We start from the raw sequence: 20,411 nt of genomic DNA, 5'->3' as shown, positions 1-20,411 counted from the left end.
GCAGGAAAAGATTTGCAATTGTTCAAGAAAGCTTTATAATTCAGAATTTAAATAATGATAATAATAATAATAATAATAATAATGATTATGATATTGATGCTATAAAGTTGCATCTTTTAAAAAACAGTCTTAATAGAATCATAGAATCATAGAATCGTAGAGTTGGAAGAGACCACTAGGGCCATCCAGTCCAACCCCCTGCCATGCAGGAAATCCAAATCAAAGCATCCCTGACAGATGGCCATCCAGCCTCTGTTTAAAGACCTCCAAGGAAGGAGACTCTATCACCCTCCGAGGGAGTGCATTCCACTGTTGAACAGCCCTTACTGTCAGGAAGTTCCTCCTAATGTTCAGGTGGACTCTCTTTTCCTGTAGCTTGCATCCATTGCTCCGGGTCCTGTTCTCTGGAGCAGCAGAAAACAAGCTTGCTCCCTCTTCAACATGACATCCTTTCAAATATTTAAACAGGGCTATCATATCACCTCTTAACCTTCTTTTCTCCAGGCTAAACATCCCCAGCTCCCTAAGTCGTTCCTCATAGGGCATGGTTTCCAGACCCTTCACCATTTTTGTCGCCCTCCTTTGGACACGCTCCAGTTTCTCAATGTCCTTTCTAAATTGTGGTGCCCAGAACTGGACACAATATTCTAGGTGGGGCCTGACCAGAGCAGAATACAGTGGCACTATTACTTCTCTTGATCTAGACACTATACTTCTATTGATGCAGCCTAAAATAGCATTGGCCTTTTTAGCTGCCGCATCACACTGTTCACTCATGTTCAACTTGTGGTCTACTTGGACTCCTAGATCCCTTTCACACGTAGTTTCATTCAGCCAGGTGTCACCCATCCTATATCTGTGCATTTTATTTTTCCGCCCTAAGTGCCATACCTTACATTTCTCTGTGTTGAATTTCATTTTGTTAGCTTTGGCCCAGCTTTCTAGTCTATTCAGGTCATTTTGAATCTTGATCCTGTCCTCTGGGGTATTAGCTATTCCCCCTAATTTGGTGTTATCTGCAAATTTGATAAGTATGCTCCCAATTCTGTCATCCAGGTCATTGATAAAGATGTTGAATAGCACTGGGCCCAGGACAGAGCCCTGTGGGACCCCACTGGTCACTTCTCTCCAGGATGAAAAGGAGCCATTGTTGAGCACCCTTTGGGTTCGGCCGGTCAACCAATTACAGATCCATTTAACAGTTTCTTTGTCTAGCCCACATTTTACAAGCTTGTTTGCAAGAATGTCATGGGAAACCTTGTCAAAGGCCTTACTGAAATCAAGATATACTATATCCACAAGGTACTGAAAAAAACAAAAACAAATACCTGGGTAATGGGCGAAAAATCCCCTGACAGGGAGCCTTGTAGAACGAAGTTTCGAGTTGTGCCTATCAATACAATGTCACCTTTTCCTTCTGCTATTGTTCTTATTGGCCCAAACTGTTCTGGAATCTATTTTTAAAAATAACAAGTGAATCAATTAAATTGGTACACAATTATTTTTCAAGTGTTTATTTTCTATATACTTATAGAACTGATAAAGTTGATATTTATCACTCTATACACTGATATAAAAATACTGGGAATTTTCTTATAAGATTTATATATATTGTTACAGATAGTCATTTTTTCTCCACTGAAAATGGATGGATCTGTAAATTATGTTTCTGTTTCTCATTTTTCCACTTTTAAATTCATCTAGTATAATATCCACACTAGCTTGTGATTCTTTAAGAAGTCAAACTGAAAAAGGTTGGTAACATGTATATTGTGCATTTTGGTTGGCCAATAAAGGTATCACTGTTTGGTGGATTTTTGATTGGATTTGCTAAATAGCCAACATGGCTACCCCTGAATGTCTTCTGCAAATCACATTAGCTCACCTTAAAATCCAAACTGTATAAAATTCTCTTCCATCCATAATTGACATTTAATCATCTGCTGCATTAATGTGGTACACCCAAGTAGGAGTGGAGCAACCACTTGCTTATTAAAATAAGAGAGCCAGTGTGGTGTAATGGTTTGAGCACTGGACTTAGGCCTCTTCAGACAAGGGATCAGAGCAGATGGATGGGAAGGAGCAGCCCAAGTCTGCTCTGGCCAAAAGTGGATCAGGACCACGCTGAATGCATGGCCCACTCTGAAAGCGCAGGCCCCAACCTGTGCTGCCAGAAGCTGCATTATCCTGGTTCCTTTTTGCTCTGGTTCAAAGGACTGAAGCATGGTGTTGGCGTTGCTCTGGGCCACATTGGAAGTCGCTTCTTTTGGACCGTCTGTTCTGGGTCTATGGTTCAAATCCCTGGCCATGGAAACCAACTTGGTGACCTTGAGCAAGTCACACTTTCTCAGCCTCAGAGAAAGGCAAAGGCAACCCTCATGTGAACAAATCATGCTGAGAAAACCCAGAGATAGGTTTGCTTTAGGGTTGCCATAGGTCGGAAACGACTTGATACATTTTACTCATCTTGAGGTGGCCTAACGCAAGTTTGAAAGCTTTTAGTTCTTCAATATTCGTGCATCACATGAACCTTCTAATGACACACTTTTATTAACCTTAAGATATGTGTGTTAATCATGAAAATCCAGAAGTAATAAGGAAAGAAGTCTTTTCAGAATACAAGTTGAAAAACAAAAAATGTTCACAGATCAGTTTTAAAAGCTTGGTGTCATTACCTCAGTTTTGTGAAGTTTTTGGTAATTCCCATTCCAAGATATTAGCTTTCTGTCTTTTCCGCCACCAGACACAAGTGTGCCATCTCGCAGCATACAAAGTGCAAAAATGCCACCTTCATGGGCTCCTTGTATTGCAGAGCTTATTCTGTTGGTGCCTAATTATGGGAAGAAAAGAAATTATTTTGTATATTTAATTTGATCATTCAGCTATCTTTCTCTTTATCAGATCAAGCCTGGTATTGTGGTCACTGAAACATACCTTTGGTCTGGGACTATGGATGCCTTCAGATGACACTTTTATTGTGCAACTGCCCTGCCTCATTCATGGCATTTTACAGGGGATCCAGACAATGTCATCTTCTATTTGTAACCCTCCCGTGTTTTCCCACTGTTTCTTCCATCTGTTCTCTTATCACAGAAAATCTGTTAAGGAGTGAAAGATGGAATAGCTGCACAATATCTCTTGATTGGTAGCACCAGGAGTTGTCCATCTGGAAGCACCTTATATGTTATGTTTAAGATGACCTAAGGAATCTTAGCTATCAACTTAGTTTATTTATCATCTTTTGGAGTTTATTTTTTTCCCGTTCACCAACTATATCCACAGAACCCACTCAGGCATTTGAATTGCTTAACCATGCACAAAGGAAAGACTGGAACATGCAAAGTGCAGGCTGCTCCTGCCTCGAATACCAAATATTGCAAATGAGACTTTTATGAAAAAAAAAAGAGGTTTCTAGGGACTGAAATGTTCCTTCAACAGGAACCCCCTCCAAAACCCAACCTTTTTTCTGACCTATTCACATGTGCTCCAAGTTCCATTCTCATCCCCCGCCTCCAATCATCACCTTCTACTTGCTGGCTACATATTTCCAGCCAATCAGGATCCCATACTTAGCATGATGACCTTATTATGCTCCATTTCCAATGGTATTAGCTAGGTAACCACCTTAGAACACCAACTACCCAGAAGCATTAATGCTTTTGCCTCCTTTTGCACCTGATGTCATTAATAAATAGAAGGGGTCCAGGCCTCGGAGGTAGAGAGGAACTGCTGGACCTCTTACCCTTTCCCGCCACCACTCCCTTCTCCTTCTGTGTCATGTCTTTTTAGATTGTAAGCCCGAGGGCAGGGAACTGTCTAACTAAAAAGATTGCATGTACAGCGCTGTGTAAATTTACAGCGCTTCATAAATAAAGGTTAATAATAATAATAATAATAATAAGAATTAAAATTACCATCCACCTCTAGATTCTGACCTGGATGATTCTAAATTAATTCCATTATAGTGTTTCTAGGAAAATGAAGAAAGGACTTGGATCTAATGTAAAGAATTTAAAATGATTTCTTTAATTTTTTTTAAAAAGGGATTTCTGTTTGATGCCTCAGGTTTCAAAGGAACTCAGGAAAGGCCAGTCTAACTGGTACAACAGTATTACCATTGTTCTTTACATATATATTTTTTTGTAAACTTTACCCCCATCGCTGCAATATACAGTCATTCATGGTTTCATAAATTCATTCTCTTACCTTTTCCCCATACTAAGATATTTCCACTTGAGTCTCCTGTGATTGTATCACCATTTTCAGAAAATGTCACACACAAGACAAACTTTGGCTTTTCTTGTTTCTGCACAGTAAGAGATTAAGCATATTCATAAATGTCACTGAGCTACTACATCTTTAAGTACATATTCCTATTTACAGTTGGTCCTCTGTATCCACAGAATTTTTTATCCATGGATTGAACAATCTATGACTTGAAAATGTTTTTTAAAAATATAAATTCCAAAATGCAAACCCTGATTTAACCATTTATACTATGCCATTATATTTAGTATAACTTTAGCATCCACAGATTTTGGTATCCATGGGGGTCCTGGAACCAAATCCCAGTGGATACCAAGGGCCCACTGTATTTCATCCAGATATTTTTAACTAATATACTCATACCAATGCTAAAATTATATTGTTGCCTTTTTATCCTAAGACAAATGCCAGGAGAAATACCTTGAGTCCCTCTATTGAGAGAAAGGTGGGATATAAATAAATGAATAAATAAAAAAAAAATAACTATTGCTCCAAAGATGACAAGGCCTATAGTCCTACAGATTTTGTCATCACAGTACAAAAATTCTTAAAGCATGACAGCAATTTAACAACCCTAACTGTGAGTTCTAAGGACCTAGAAGCAACACTGGAAAAGAGGCAGCTAAAATTCACATACAAATTTGTAATTCAATTTCCAGCCTCTATCCCAAAGGCCTGATTGGTTCCCATCCCATCTCCAGGCTTCTCTTACTGTTACCCTTAGTGATTGGTGATAAGTGGGCATTTAAACCCAGGCATATACATATTGCACAGAGGCAAGTTTCACTTTGCAGCTGGAGAAGCTGTTGCATGAAACTGACTTCCACTTCCCAGCCATATTGCATAGAGGCTTATTCCTCAATGAAAATGCATGGAATACAGGCTGAGCTTTGTATGGTTTGTGATAAACCTGACATACGAATTACACCTGTCCCTTTACTTTGGCCCTACCTTGTGCCCTCAGCATTGCTCACTGCTGAAATGCTCCCCACAATACTAATACTGAATTGGTACTCAGTGTAGGCTGGGGTGAACAAAATTCCAAAACTTTAAAACAAACTAGCCTGCTCCTGTGCTGTAAGCTTCTTAGAATACATATATTGTTACCATAAAAAGCCAATGGTATCAGAGCTTTTTTTTTACCTCAAATAATCCCTGCTTTTTAATAAGAGAATTTCCTTCAAGTGTCCAAAAATAAAGATGTGATTTTCCACATGTAACTATTATATTTGTGTCTGTAGGATGAAAATCAGCAGCAAATACAGCTTCGTTAGAACACTAGAAGGAGGTAAGAAAACTGATTAGCAAACAAAAGCACAGACATGCCGCAGCATTCACAGACAGCTCCTTAAGGAGTCTGAAAGTATAGTAGACATATTATGGATCTTGCATTCAAATTAAAATAAACAGTTATAAACCAATCACTTGATGAAAAGTGGTTGTATGAAACTCCATGCCTTATGATGCAGTTATCCTGCAATCTGTGGGAATTGTGTGTGTGTGTGTGCGCGCGCGTGCAGTCTCTTTTCCAACAGCAGTGTACATCAAAGTACTGGGAAGTGTTTATCTATACTTAGTTTATCTATACTGTTTAGAGACGGAGTTGAACTGTTCAAGTTCAGGGAAGAGTGCTACACTCTGAAGGCTGGGTCATTTCAGTCCTTAGGTAAAGGTGAAATGCAGAATATGAAACTATGCTGTCAAGAAAGTACAGCTGGCCCTCCTTATCCACAGACTTTTTATCCATGGATTCAAGCATCCACGGCTTGAAAATATTTTTAAAAAGTATAAATTCCAAATAGCAAACTTTGTGTTTCCATTTTATATAAGGGGCACCGTTTTGCTATGCCACTGTATTTCATGAGACTTGAGTATCCATGGATTTTGTTATCCGTGGAGGATACTGGAACCAAACTCCAGGGGATAACAAGGACCCAATGTACAAAGCATTGAAAGAAAATTAATTTAATAAGCCAACTAGCAACAATAGCTCTATCAACCTAATGGTAGCATCTGTGCACTTCTTTTTTTCTTTAAAAATATCAAGAAGAGGAAGGGCTTCTGCCCTTTTGCACTCTGAAGTATCAATTATAGGAAAAGGAAGTTATTATTGTAGGGTAGAGGCAGGGGTAGCCACAATGTTTAGAAGATGTTTGAATGATGAGGACAATAACGACAACAAAATCCTGCATGTTTCAATAAAAATGCAAACACTGGCACTGCAAAATACCTTGACATCTGCAAGCTTTTCTTCTCTCTGCCAGTCCCAAACGGAAAGCACATGGTCATTGGAATCATCCACTGAACAAAGGTTACTCCCTCCATTCTGAAATAAAACATGAAAACTCCATGATAGGTTTGTCTTAGGGTTGCTGTTAAGTTGAAAATGACTTGAAAGCCCAGAACAACAACAGCTCAGTTTTGATACCCCGATTGCCCCTAATTGAGGTTTTGAATCTGAAGGGTCATAGAATCTTTGTCTCAAGTAATAAAGCTTGAGAGACATGAAACCAAACAAAATGGGATAGAGTAGTTAGGTATAAGTATTCAAATTCAGATTGACACTCAGGGTAGAAGTGAGATCTATTGTGGATATGAATAGCATGTACAAATGTTGAGTGATAGAAACAAAATCATCTACCTCCTCCCATGATATTCAATTATGTCCAGCAGTTTTTGCCCTGTGCAGCTCCAATAATGGAACTGAGTTGGGCTTGAAATTAAATTGTTTGGACCAATAGAGGACAGTGAAATAAGTTGAGAAAGGTGGCATGGAGAGGGCCCCCTTACTAGAGCAGTACATTTTATGTTTTACATATGAACAACACAGTTGGGTTTTATATGTAGACAGGGCAGACTTGTGAAAGAAATACACTTGGCTACCATGTCACTGCTTGCTTGGCCTTGAAGTAATGGAAGAAAGGGAAGAATGAGGAGATTTCTTGGCCATGTAGTACAACAGACAGATCTGTACCAAACAAAGACACTGGGAACTACTGAACCATGCTCTTCTGCTGAAACCATTTTAATGAAGAATAAGATTTCCCTGAAGCAAAACTAATTCATTTTGATCTGCGAACTTTGCAAGGATCAAGTAAAAATAATATTTTATGTAGTTCATTGGTAACATCTCCTGAAAAACTCACAAATGAAATCATGAGTTGTACTAGAGTACACTTTCTTACGCAGGAAGCTTTTCCAGTGAGTTGTGAGCTGTTCCTGTTAAAAAATAATTAAATAATAAATAAATGTGATAAATGTACCATATATACTCAACTTAAGTTGACCTCATGTGTAAGTCGAAGTCAACTTTTGGGGCCAAAATTCTGGGTTTTTATATGACCCATGGATAAGTTGAAGGATACGTTGCAGAGGGAGCTCAGTTGGGGGGAGGCTGCAGAGCAATCGGTTGGCCTCCCCAGCGTCTTCCCAGGTTTTTTGGGCCAGTTTTTTGACCTAAATTTCTCAACATATACATGAGTATATACGATAACAGAATTTTGGGTTTTTCTTTTAAAAATCATAGCCCTCACAATCAGAAGCACACAAAACAAATTACAATTTTACTTACTGATTTGGAAAATGCAATGCAAGTAACAGCCCGGTCAAAGAACCCCATCCCAATGACATGCAGCGTATTCAGGGTAACAGAGTCCCAAATTCGGACATGGGGCAGTAGTTGCTGTTGAAAGTGAACAAATAAAAACTGCTGTAATTGGAGGAGTGTGTGTGCATGTGTGAAAAACTAAGCATCAATAGCGTGTTTGAAAATATGTCAAAATACATGCTAGTCGTCATTAATACATTAGCAGGATATAAACATGCTAAGGCCATCAAAAAGCAAACACGTGAGAGAAGGGCTCACTTTCTATATTCCACATAGTCCAGTGGATTAGGGGGAAAAATCATTATTAGAGCATTTCCACAAAAGTCAAGTATTGTTTAAAGTAATCATCTTAACAAATTATAAGTAATTTATTCTACAATGAAGTCTCCCACGGGAGAGGGGGCAAGGGGGGTGAGGGTCCTGGAATCAAACCCCAGTGGATAAGAAGGGGCCACTGTACAAACCATAAAACTGTACAGCATTAAAAAGCAATCCCATATCAAATCTAAAAGCCTGGTACACAAAAATGTTTTCAGTTGCTGACAAAAGGATAGCAAGGAGGGAGCGATCCTGGCCTCCCTAGGGAAGGAGTTCCAAAGTCTGGGAGCAGCCACCAAAAAGGCCCTCTCCCTTGTTCCCACAAATGAGCCTGAGAAGGTAGGACATAGAGAAGGGCCTTTCCAGAGAATCTTGGCACTCTTATGGGCTCATAAAGCGAGAAAGGGTCCTACAAATAGCCTAGACCCAAGCTGTACAGGGCTTTATGGATCATCATAAAGGAAGGGCCCTGGTGGCGCAGTGGTTAAATGCCTGTACTGCAGCCATTCACTCAAAACCACAAGGTTGCGAGTTCAAGACCAGCAAAAGGGCCCAAGCTCGACTCAGGCTTGCATCCTTCCGAGGTCGCTAAAATGAGTACCCAGACTGTTGGGGGCAAATTAGCTTACTTGCTAATTAGCTTACTTGCTGTTCACTGCTATGATCTTTGGAATAGTGGTATATAAATAAAACAAATTCTTCTTCTTATTATTATTATTATCAGCAGCACCCTGAATTGTGCTATGAAACAGACCAGCAGCCAGTGGGATTGCTGCAACAAGGACTTGTGTGCTCCTTGTAGTAAGCCCCCTTTAGCAAGCTGTCTGCAGCTCGTGCCCAAGAACCTGAATATGAAGCAGACATGGGATCACTCCTTTGAACCTACATTTCCCCAATAGAAAGGCAAACTGAGGTTGAAGTCTGGTTTCATTTAGAATGTAATGCGTCCAAGTAAAAAGTATCACATAATTCTTCTTTTTCCTGGTTGAGTTCAAAGTTCTGTATGTTCAAATTAATTGTGTTAGGTTTTCAGAAAAATTAAACACATGCATCACTTTGACATCATGCTAAAATATGTAATGATCCCTCAAATATCTTCTTCGTAGAGTGGCCAGGTGCAAAAGAAGATAGAGGTACACTTGCTGAATTCCCTCTCTAACACAACTATTAAATGTACAAAACCTTAATCTCCATTACATAATAATAATTAATAATTTGTTTTATTTATATACCGCTATTCCAAAGATCATAGTGGTGAACAGCAAGTAAGCTAATTATTAATTATTATCCATACTGCACTGGCACTCATTCTCTCTCCCACTTGTCCTCTCTCATTCACCTGCTCACTCACTAAACTTTCTTACTAAACTTCACTACTTACCTCACTAAACTCATCTCTTCTTATTTAAGAATTCACTTTCTCACGTCTTTGCTTTTGTGAATAACCACTTATTCACCTATTCTACCTTCTTTATCTTTCCTCCAATGTAAAGCTTCTAGTGAGAGTAAGATCCAGAGTACAGATTTGTGTATGTGTGTGTGTGCCTTCAAGTCATCTGACCCCATAAATTTCATAGGGTTTTCTAGGGCAAGAAATAGTTTTGCCAGTTCCTTCCTTACTGTTGAGTAAACTGGCGGTAAGTCTGGTTTATGACTTGTAAATATTGACAGGATGTCAGCCCATCTTTGATACTGGTCTATGCTATAGGACTTATAAAAAATTGTAATGATAACTAATACATATAGCTAAGTACGCACAGATCCATCTTACCTTGAGCTGCCTCACTTTTGTACATGTTTATCTTTAAGCCCTTTCTGTACTATTTCTAGATTCTTTAGCATTTTTTTTAAAAAATGCAAAAAGGTCCATGTCTAAATAGATATTTAAAATGTTTTGCAATGTAAGCCCTTTAAGTACTCATTTCTAAATGTACTGCTCCTTAAAATGTGTATCTTTTTAAAAAATTGATGTCAAGAACTGTGCTACAGCACAAGAAGAAGTACAAAATACACTGACAGCTATGTGCTAATTTACATACATGTTAATCTGGGAGATGTATATCAAATAGTTCATACCAGAAGTAACAAATATCAGATTCCGAAAGGGATCCTACATCTTTGTGAAACACTCTTAATATTCTAAACATGCAATGTTTAGAATATATGTGTGGGAGGTAGTTGACCAGTTAATATTTTTAGAACATGTAATAGTGGAAGTTATGATCTGACAAAAATTGAGATAGTCACAGGCAGGTTTTGTGCATTGCATTCAGCTCCTTTACTCCTATCCCCCAATTTAGCCCTGTAAAGTTCTCTTATGGTCTTCTATTTATCATGCACTATAGCAATAATAATTAATGTTAAGCAATTGCATAGAACATTACAGTGTTAAAATTATGGGAAAATCTGGGAAATAAAAGAGTTCCCAAAATGGTAAAATTCATGTTAAATACATATAAAAACTGACATCTCTGAAAGCTTAACCCTGAAATGCAGAAGTTCCAAGTGTTCATTAATGAATTTCAGATCCAATATGCATTTGCAGTGCTCTTCTACAGCAACTGATAAGTTTGGCAGAATTATATATACTGCAATGTATTTTAGAACCACTAGAGAGCAGTCTTTGTAAACAAATGTTCAGGCAACACACTACACAAGAGCCTGCCAGAAAATATCAGCCTGTGGCTAAGTGCAATTAATGCAGATGATGGTTCATCCATTACCAAGTCAGTCAAAGTTTCAGTCATGTAATGCTTTCATGAGAATCAGAAAGAATAATCAAAATTGTTCTTGCTCTTTTTATTAATGAAAACAGAACTTCATTAGAAGACTTACTGCAGGATATTATCTGCAGAGAAGTATCTTTTGGAAAGTTTTTACATTCCAGTCTACAGTTAAGGCTTTAGATTACATTGGAAATAAAAAAGAAAAACAGAATTGTGCATTTGTTCTTGCAGGTATTAAAACACAGAACTGCAATTCCTTGCTAGTCCAAGTATACAATATCATTATTTGGAACAGTTTAGGTTAATAAATCTTCACACAGTGCCCCCCTTTTTTCTTCAGCCATAATCATGGTAACATTTGCTCTGTTTTAGTGAATGCAAATGAGAACTGCGATATAGTACTATATTTTATTAGCAGCAAATACTTATATTTATGGCTGAAAATTACAGATAAGGATTTTACATACATGCAGAGAAGGAAACATCCCTTATCTATATTTCCTCTTCCAAATTCATGCATTTCTCCAAACCCTTATTGCACTTTATGCAACAGAGTACTACCATGAAGTTGTTCCCATTTTTTATTTGCCAATCTTACTTTCCTATGCAATTCAAAAGTGCAAATGCAATTCACAAGTGAAAAAAATAAGTGATATGAATGCAACAAAATAAGCTTGGGACCACTTTTTCCCCATCCTCTGGATCTTATAGCAACAGTACTGACCAACTGTGCTCTGTAAGGTGAAACAGCATCAAATTGGGAAAGTCTGTTTTGATGCAAAGCCTTCTCAAGTGGAAGGTCCCTAGAAAATTACTGTATTACTTTGCGCTGGAAACACCATTTAAAATAGTAACTAAGGTCTGAACACACTAAACCTTAGGTTATCCCAAATTTATCCCCATGCATCTAGCAGACTATGTTCTACAAAGCATCCATATCAAAACTGCATTATACCATAGTTGTTTAATCAAAGCAAATAGATTCATATGTTACATCCAACAACTGCATTATTTTGGACCTGGGTCCCAGGAACCAATTTCACCATCATTCCTATTAAGACCACTTGTCATCCTAGCATAATTATAGCACTGAGGGATCATTTATACTTGTCAGAATACTCTGGAATGCTATTAGAGTATTCTGGCAACAAATTTGCCCCTTACCTTGCTCTCTTTCCCCAGTGACAACAGGCAGCCCCCCTCCCATATGCTGTCCCTGTTCATTGCCCAGTGCTGCTGCTGAGGTCAGAACAAGGTGCCGAACCATGGTATCAATGCTGAGCACCTCATTCTGACCAACTCATGCCCACTGCTTTGGCACTGGGTAATGAACAGGAACCATGAGTGAAAAGGCAACTGTCTGTAGTTGCTGTTCCCTCCCTGAATACCCGCACCAAAAGGGATAGAGGGAGAAAGTCTTGAACGGGGGGGGGGGGGGGGTTGTCATGAAAATTCGGGGTTTTCATCTGGCGTTGTGTGAGCAGGTTATGACGAGCCTGGGCGAGGAAACTTGGGTAAAAACACTGATGTAGACAAGGACCTATATGCCATTATCACTTGCATTCTTTACAATATATTACATGAAGGATTTAATTTTTAACATAATTGCTGTTTATTAGTGTAAGTACATTACCACACAGAAAAAACACCATATTTCTATGTAGCAAAATCTTGAGAAACAGCAATAGGATGACTTACTTTTCCATCCTTAGATGTTCCTGCAACCTGGCCAGTTGCTATGGTGATCCTGTCAGGATGGACAGCTAGGCTGCAAAAAAAATGGGGGGAACAGCTTTGTCAAAAAAAAGCATTTGCAAACACTGTTCACAATGTCATTTTTAATAACTCAGAACTCTTTGGATGTTATATTTTACAGAAAATTATACTGGAATGCACATGGGGGAGAAAGTCTCATTACAATATCCTTATCCCTCTTCATCCAATATTTTATAGGTTGGTTTGCAACCTAAAATATCTGGTAATGCAATTTATTTTCTTATACGTAAAAAGAAATTTAATTTCTATTTGAATTTGAAATTTTATTCTTCATAGAATCTCAAATTCTCACCAACACAACACCAAGCTAACCTTAACATTAACAGAATAAAAGGCTGAAGACTACAGGTACAACTGTGTCAGTAGTCTTTGTTCTGTTTCTTGCAAGCATGCACAGTTGGCAGTGAGAACGGAGGCAGTGCAGTGGGATGGGAGCCAAAAGAAAGAAAAACAAAGAAAAAAGAACAGCAACAGCTTCAAGTATCCTTTTAGTCATGAATTTACTAGATTATATTAAGCCAGTCACTGTTCTCTTAGGTTCAGTTACTCATCTGAAATGTGCAAAATATGTGGGAGTGGGTTAGCATGTGATTATTATTATTATTATTATTATTATTAACCTTTATTTATGAAGCGCTGTAAATTTACACAGCGCTGTACATGCAATCTTTTTAGTTAGACGGATCCCTGCCCTCGGGCTTACAATCTAAAAAGACATGACACAGAAGGAGAAGGGAGTGGTGGAGGGAAAGGGTAAGAGGTCCAGCAGTTCCTCTCTATCTCCGAGGCCTGGACCAAGGCAGATGGACTGGAGGGAGGGCCTGGCTTCATAATGGATGGTTAATCATTTTCCAGGGAAAATACATACTCTCAAGTAGGATAATGCATATACAGTACATAGCAATACAGGAAATGGTTTGATAAACAGGCACCAAAAGAACATCAAATAGTAAGGGGAGAGAAGGCTGGCCCAGTACCATCGGGCTAGCCTGAAGAAAGAGGCTCCTCCCTCCCTAACTGTCATCTTTCGGCCTCTGAGGGGGAGAGAAGGCTGGCCCAGTACCATCAGGGGCTAGCCTGAAGAAGAAGAGCCCTCCCTCCGGTCCATTATTAAGCAACAATTATGCAATGCCTGGGAAGGCTTCTCTGAACAGGATGGTTTTCAAATCCGTTTTGAAGCTGGTTAAAGAAGTGATGGCTCTTGCTTGTGGGGGAAGAAGGTTCCAGGAGTGAGGGGCAGCAAGTGAAAAGGGGCAAATCCGGGATGGGGCAGAGGAAATCCTGGGCTGGGACAGCAGACCTTGACTACCAGAACGGAGGGCCCTGGTGGGAAGGTGAGGAGAAAGAAGGTCTGATAAGTAAGGAGGGGCCAGCCCATGGAGGGCTTTAAATGTCGACAGCAGGAGCTTATACTGAATGCGGAAAGGGAGGGGGAGCCAGTGAAAGGATGCCAACACAGGAGAGATGTGGTCAGAGCGGTGGGTGGAAGTGATAATGCGTGCAGCTGAATGCTGGACAGAGATTAAAGGACCGAGGTGAGAAAGAGGAAGCCCAGCCAGGAGGACATTACAGTAATCAAGTCGTGAGATCACTAGGGCATGGACCAGGATCTTGGCAGTAGAGGCAGAGAGATATGGTCGGATTTTGGCAATATTGTACAAAAAGAATCTACAAGCCTTGGCTGTGCTCTGGATCTGAGGGATACACGACAGAGAAGAGTCAAAGATAAAACAAAGACTGCGGGCTTGCTGGACTGGTTGAATAGAAAGAAAGATAGAAATAGAAAGTCCACAGAGACAGAAAAGGATGGTTGAAGGGTGGGCTTAGGAGGAAAGACAAGAAGCTCCGTCTTGGACATGTTGAGCTTCAAACGCCGATGGCGCATCCACTGCGAGACAGCTGTGAGGCAAGACGAAACTTGCTGTTCAAGCCTTGGAGAAAGGTCAGGGGCGGAAAGATACAGCTGGGTGTCATCAGCATACAGATGGTAGGAAAAGCCAAAAGAGCTAATGAGTTTTCCTAAGGACAGTGTGTAGAGAGAAAACAGAAGGGGACCCAGAACAGAGCCCTGGGGAACTCCAACAGATAAGGGAACAGGAGATGAAGTCTGACCGCCTGCAACCACTGCAAAAGATCTGCCAGACAAGTAAGATCTAAACCAGTCGAGAACAGAGTCTGAGAACCCAAGGTCAGAAAGTATATTAACTAGAAGAGAGTGATCACCGGTGTCAAAGGCTGCAGACAGATCAAGAAGGATGAGAACAGAGTAAAGGCCATTAGCCTTGGCCTGTAAAAGGTCATTCGAAATCTTAGTGAGAGCTGTCTCAGTAGAATGCCTTGGGTGGAAACCAGACTGAAAGGGATCGAGGATGGAGTTGGCTTCAAGAAACTCAAGACAGTGAGAATAAACAACCCGTTCCAAAACCTTAGAAAGAAAAGGAAGAAGAGAAATCGGGCAATAGCTAGACAAAGAGGAGGGGTCGAGAGAAGGTTTTTTCAGAATTGGGGAAATGAGAGCATGTTTGTAGTCCGAAGGGAAGGAGCCTGTAGAGAGAGCGAGATTGAAGATATGGAGAAGCGAGGGCAGAAAGGAGGGAGCTATAGAGATTAGAAGACGAGTAGGAATTGGATCACGAGAACAGGTTGCAGGTTTGGAAGAGTTCAGAAGGGTAGAGAGTTCATCCAAAGAGGCAGGAGGAAACACAGAAAATTTGTTAGGCAAGGGCAATAGAAGATTAAGAGCAGAAGAAGAATCAGGAGGGACTATCTCAGAGCGAATAGTGGAGATCTTAAAGATGAAATAATTAGCAAAGTCATTAGGAGAGAATGATGAAGAGACAGGAGGAGAGGGAGGTTTAAGCAAAGTGTTGAAGGTGGAGAACAAACGCTGCGGGTGCCTCTCATTGGTGGAGATCAATGATTTGTAACAATTCTGTTTTGCCATAGAGAGGGCACATGAGAAGGAAGAAAGAACAAATTTGAAATGGATAAAATCAGCCCACTCTTTGGACTTTCTCCAAAGACGTTCGGCCGCTCTAGAGCAGGACCGGAGAAACTTAATGTTGGGGGTAAGCCAGGGCTGAGGTCTAGTCTTAGAGGAAGAAGTGCGTACAGAGACAGGGGCAAAATGGTCAAGAGTTGAGGAAAGAGTGGAGTTAAATAAAGACATAATGATCAGGGAGAAGGAATGAAAAATCTGAATCAAGTGGGGCCACTTGGCTTATCTTCCTTCTGTTACAAAAGAAATGCCATATATAATAAGTAAACATCAAAAAAGTATGAATAGGTTCATTTTTGTTACTCTATTTTTATGGACGCATCGTAGAAAAAATAAAATGCTATGAGTTCAGATACCACTAATTTCTGTTGAAGAGTTCCAGTGGCAGCGCAGCCAACTGGTCCTCACTCAGTAAGCCTGTTGCCACAAAGGCAAGGGGATCTCCCACTGTCTCCCGGGCAGCACACAAAAGCACTTGTTTGATTCATGGCTTCTGAAGTCTTCTGCCGGCCTTGCTCCATTTTTTTTAACACACACACACACACACACACACACACACACACACACACCATGACACATTATGGGATATAAATAGTGTTCCTTGTTTCACTTATTTTTCAAAATATTGTCTTAAGACTTACCACTTCACATCATCATTGTGACCAGTATAATGCCTCTGAAGTTGCTCTTCAACATTGTACAATACAACAACAGATGCAATGAAATATACAGTTTCACCCGTTGGTAGGAGGTACAGATTACTGCGACAGTCACGACCCCTATAACCATATCTGCCATCTGTGTTAAGATATAACAATTCAAAATTTAAAGTGACATTTAATGTGAAACTTTTGGACCCATCCAGTGCACACTATAGGGGTTCCCAGATTGTTGGAAGTGTTGTTTATCAGTTTATTTCTCAGGAATAGCTGGTGTCATCTGCACCAGATCCTGAGTGGAGGTTTTGACTACTGCTCCAACTGCAGGTTTAAAGTATATTTCTATCAAAGGAAGAACATGCTTTGGTTCAACCATGTCTCAACAAACAAGGTATGGTAGCTCAGATTTGTTGACTGGGAGGGCTCCAACCTTCTTTTCAGAATAGAACCCTTCCTATTTTTTTTTTTTTCCAAAATTGCATTGGTAGATTTTCATTGATTTCCTTCTGTGAGCCACCTTGGGTCCCGCTCCAGGAGAGCATATAAAATAAATAAATAGATGCTTGCTCTTGATTTCTTCCAGTCCACTTCCCTTATATGCTCTAAATGAATATAAAAAGAAAATGCAAAACACAGACAGAAGAACAGTGACAACTAAATGAGAAAGGATGGATTTTCCAAAATAGCCATGCTTCCATATCTCATCTGCACCTGCATATATAGATGCAAGTGTTCCAGCCTTCAACACATTCAGTTTTAGCTGTCCAAGAATAATTATGGCCATGGCCAGTTTATGCATATGTGTATGCAATATAGCCAGAAATGTCTACTTCAGAGAGAATCCAATGAGACCTATTGTACTATTTCAAGACATTTGTTTAGTCATGAATAATTAGAAGTGAGGACTTATGATTCAAAGTACTGTATTACAAGAAATACAGACAGGAACTAAAATGATGAGTGGGGTGTAGGAATATGAAGCACTAAAACAGGCTGAGATAAAATGAACTTCAAGAGGTTCAGGAAAGTGTACTCCAAAGCCCTTCTCAATATACAGGCGGAGACTCCCTTATCCCAAATGTCTGCGACCAGGAGTGTTTTGGAGTGTTTTGGATTTTGAATATTTGTTTATACATAATGAACTATCTTAAAGATGGGACTCAAGTCTAAAATATGAAAATCATTTTTGTTTTCTTTATGCCTTATACATAGATACTGAAGGTAATTTTATACTTAATAGTGTTAATAATTTGGTGCATGAAACAAAGTTTGGGTACTTTCTGAATTGTCAGAAACCAAGGGTGTCACTTGTGGACAATTTTTCATTTCGGACTATTTCAGATTTCAGAATTCTCAATAAGAGATACTCAACCTGTACTCTGTAAATACCTAGAAGTCTCGTGCCCTTGCAGTTGGAATAGGAATTATATGACTCTCTGGATGTTGTTCATCTGTAACTCTCATCTTTGGCGGGTTATAAACCGCCGCTTTGAGGCAGTCTGCCGCCGCTGCTGTTTGCTCCGTGCGGGAGCCGCAGTAGCCACACCGCGCGGCTCCCGCACGGACCAAAAAAGAAGCTCCAAAATGGAGCTTCTTTAAGCGGCGCCTCTATGACGTCGTGAGGCGCCAGGGGCGGACTCGCGACGTCATAGATGCCGCGACACGTGCGGACGCACAGCGTCTGATACGTAAACATGGCGGCCCCCATGTGGAAGGGGTGCCGCCATGTTGTACGTATGGAATACGTACTAGGGTTAGGGGGGTGCGGAAGCACCGCCCCTTCCTAACCCTAATACGTATTCCATACGTATTTTTTGGCGGTTTGTAACCCGCCTTTAACACAGTTAACATAGTATCCACCTCAACATTAGGAGAAACTTCCTGACAGTAAGGGCTGTTAAACAGTGGAACACACTTCCTCAGAGTGTGGTGGAGTCTCCTTCCCTGGAGGTCTTTAAGCAGAAGCTGGATGCCCATCTGTTGGGGATGCTTTGATTGAGGTTTCCTGCATGGCAGGGGGTTGGACTGGATGGCCCTTGTGATCTCTTCCAACTCTACAATTCTATATTTCGGATACGAGTTGTGCCAAAAAGACTGGCCAACAGTGACTTGTGCTCATTAGAAAAAAAATCTCTAGGAGCAAATAAAATTAAGGGAACCAACATTATTTGTCGTTCTAGTCTGAGTATGTCAAAAGTATTAGCTGCATTTATTAAAAAATGATCTAAATGGATGCAATAAAAGTCATCATATTTTTTGTAATAATGGTATGTCTCCTAAAAATTATGCAGATTTGCTATAAATATCCTTTGATATGTCAGTAGAAAAGCAAACTTGTTTAAGTACACTATAATTAGTAACCATAACGCCCTACTTTTCTCCAGTGTGCCTAATTTAATTGTCTGATTAAATTAAACACAAACCTTCAGGCTACATTCAATAGAAACCTTCCTGGATCTACGTAATAACAGAAAGATGTGGAGCAGAAGTTCCATGTCATTAATACTTATTTGATTGTTTTATTGGTGAAATTGCACTAGTTCTCAACACTCAAAATACATGTTTTGCTAAACAACCTTCCAATTATATTTTTAAACCACAAGAAATAAGCAGTCTCTTGTTTAACTAGAAAAATATTTTAAAAGGATACACCCATTCCAATTTAAGCCTCTTGGCTGGTAGTTCTGCTTTTGCTTCCAAACTGTAAGATTCCACTTGATCTTTGGGCATATACATGGTAACAGGACGTCCGCGTAGAAACATTTTAACATATCCTTCCTCTATAAAAATGGCAGAAATATAAAGATTTACAAACATAGCACCAGTCATATATTCCATTATTCTTCCATCCCAATCCAGTAGTATTTTGCTTAATGACATCATTTGGGGGAAACGGGCCTTTCCCCCCACGAATAAAAGCCTGATATAATCCATTACATACAAATAGTATCTCCTTCTGTTTCAGTTTTCTGTAGAAAAGCCCCGTAACACCATAATTAAGTGATAAATAATGAATTCCACATACTGGAAAGAGAAAGTATAACTTTCTGGATGGAAGTACAGTTCTACCCAACTGAGGAAAAAACCCCAAAGATTACAATTAACACAGAAATGCCACTTAAAATTCTTTTATTTATTTAGATTGGTTATTTACATATCTGGGTATTAGCATCTGAAACTGTCAACATTGACTGCATCTTAGCGTAAAGATAAACTTTAGACTTTATGTATATTATTAGAGACACACTGGAAACATAACAACAGGATGTTAGTAAAAGAATTGTATTGATGTACATGCAAAAGAAAGTAGAATAGCTAGATTTTAAAACAGAAATAGCAACAAATGATAACACAGAGAAAGGAAAAGAAACATACAAAAGAATTACAGCTCAGAATTCTGCTGACATGATTTAAGTTAACATGTGTAACACCAGAAACACTCTATCTGGTATTGTTATAAGTAAAATATGCAAGATAGGTGAACATAAATTTAATAGCAGATCTGAAAGTACTGACTTGGGGACTTCATGGGGCTTAAGAAACTAGGTGATCTAGGAAATGGCATTATAGTCTGACTAGGACTTTTGGGAAATGGCAGTGCCAAAGGAGGTATCTTCTGAACAGCTGACGAAGCTTTTCGAGATTCAGAACTTCCTGCCTCCTTCTGCTTCATCAGCAGATCAAGGGATCCAGCCTTGTTTTCCTCCGAATCAGGCAGTTTTGGAGTCAATGACATCAGTAGAGTTACTGGATGAAATAATCGTGGGTACAGAGAAAACGGAAGGGCAGAAGTAATAACATTAAGAAAATCAGTAAGAAAGTATAATTAAGGTTTTCCAAGCACCATTAAATAAAAGCCATTGTTTTAAAAGCAATAATTAAAACAAGGCTTTATTTTAATGAATGATGTTACAGGATGTATAGTCATCATCAGTGCAGCTTTAATCAGAATTCACTGAACAACAGTATCATCCAACAAACCTACCAGCAAGCAACAACTTAATAGTTGTTGCAATGATTATTGTTCCTTGTTTTTTTTTGAACAACAATGCAGTTTTGCC

General features: G+C 39.4%; 1 protein-coding gene across 9 annotated transcripts in view; it reads right to left on the bottom strand.

Moving 5' to 3' along the window:
- EML1 (EMAP like 1) overlaps positions 1-20,411 on the bottom strand; it is a 186,478-nt gene that overhangs the window by 19,233 nt on the left and 146,834 nt on the right. For all 9 annotated transcript variants that reach the window (XM_089522520.1, XM_089522517.1, XM_089522518.1 and 6 more), the window contains 9 exons: positions 19,001-19,130; positions 16,333-16,482; positions 12,616-12,685; positions 7,838-7,948; positions 6,497-6,592; positions 5,410-5,544; positions 4,207-4,306; positions 2,676-2,830; positions 1,329-1,454 (listed from right to left, as the gene is read on the bottom strand). In XM_089522520.1, coding sequence (XP_089378646.1) covers positions 1,329-1,454; positions 2,676-2,830; positions 4,207-4,306; positions 5,410-5,544; positions 6,497-6,592; positions 7,838-7,948; positions 12,616-12,685; positions 16,333-16,482; positions 19,001-19,130 — 1,073 coding nt within the window. The remainder of the gene's footprint in view (positions 1-1,328; positions 1,455-2,675; positions 2,831-4,206; positions 4,307-5,409; positions 5,545-6,496; positions 6,593-7,837; positions 7,949-12,615; positions 12,686-16,332; positions 16,483-19,000; positions 19,131-20,411) is intronic.

The sequence above is a fragment of the Sceloporus occidentalis genome, unplaced genomic scaffold, assembly GCF_023333645.1.
Source record: "Sceloporus occidentalis isolate IW3139 unplaced genomic scaffold, rSceOcc1.0.p SCAF_4, whole genome shotgun sequence".
NCBI lineage: Eukaryota > Metazoa > Chordata > Lepidosauria > Squamata > Phrynosomatidae > Sceloporus > Sceloporus occidentalis.
Note: the sequence above shows the minus strand (reverse complement) of the source record. Positions and strands in the feature narration are given on the sequence as shown.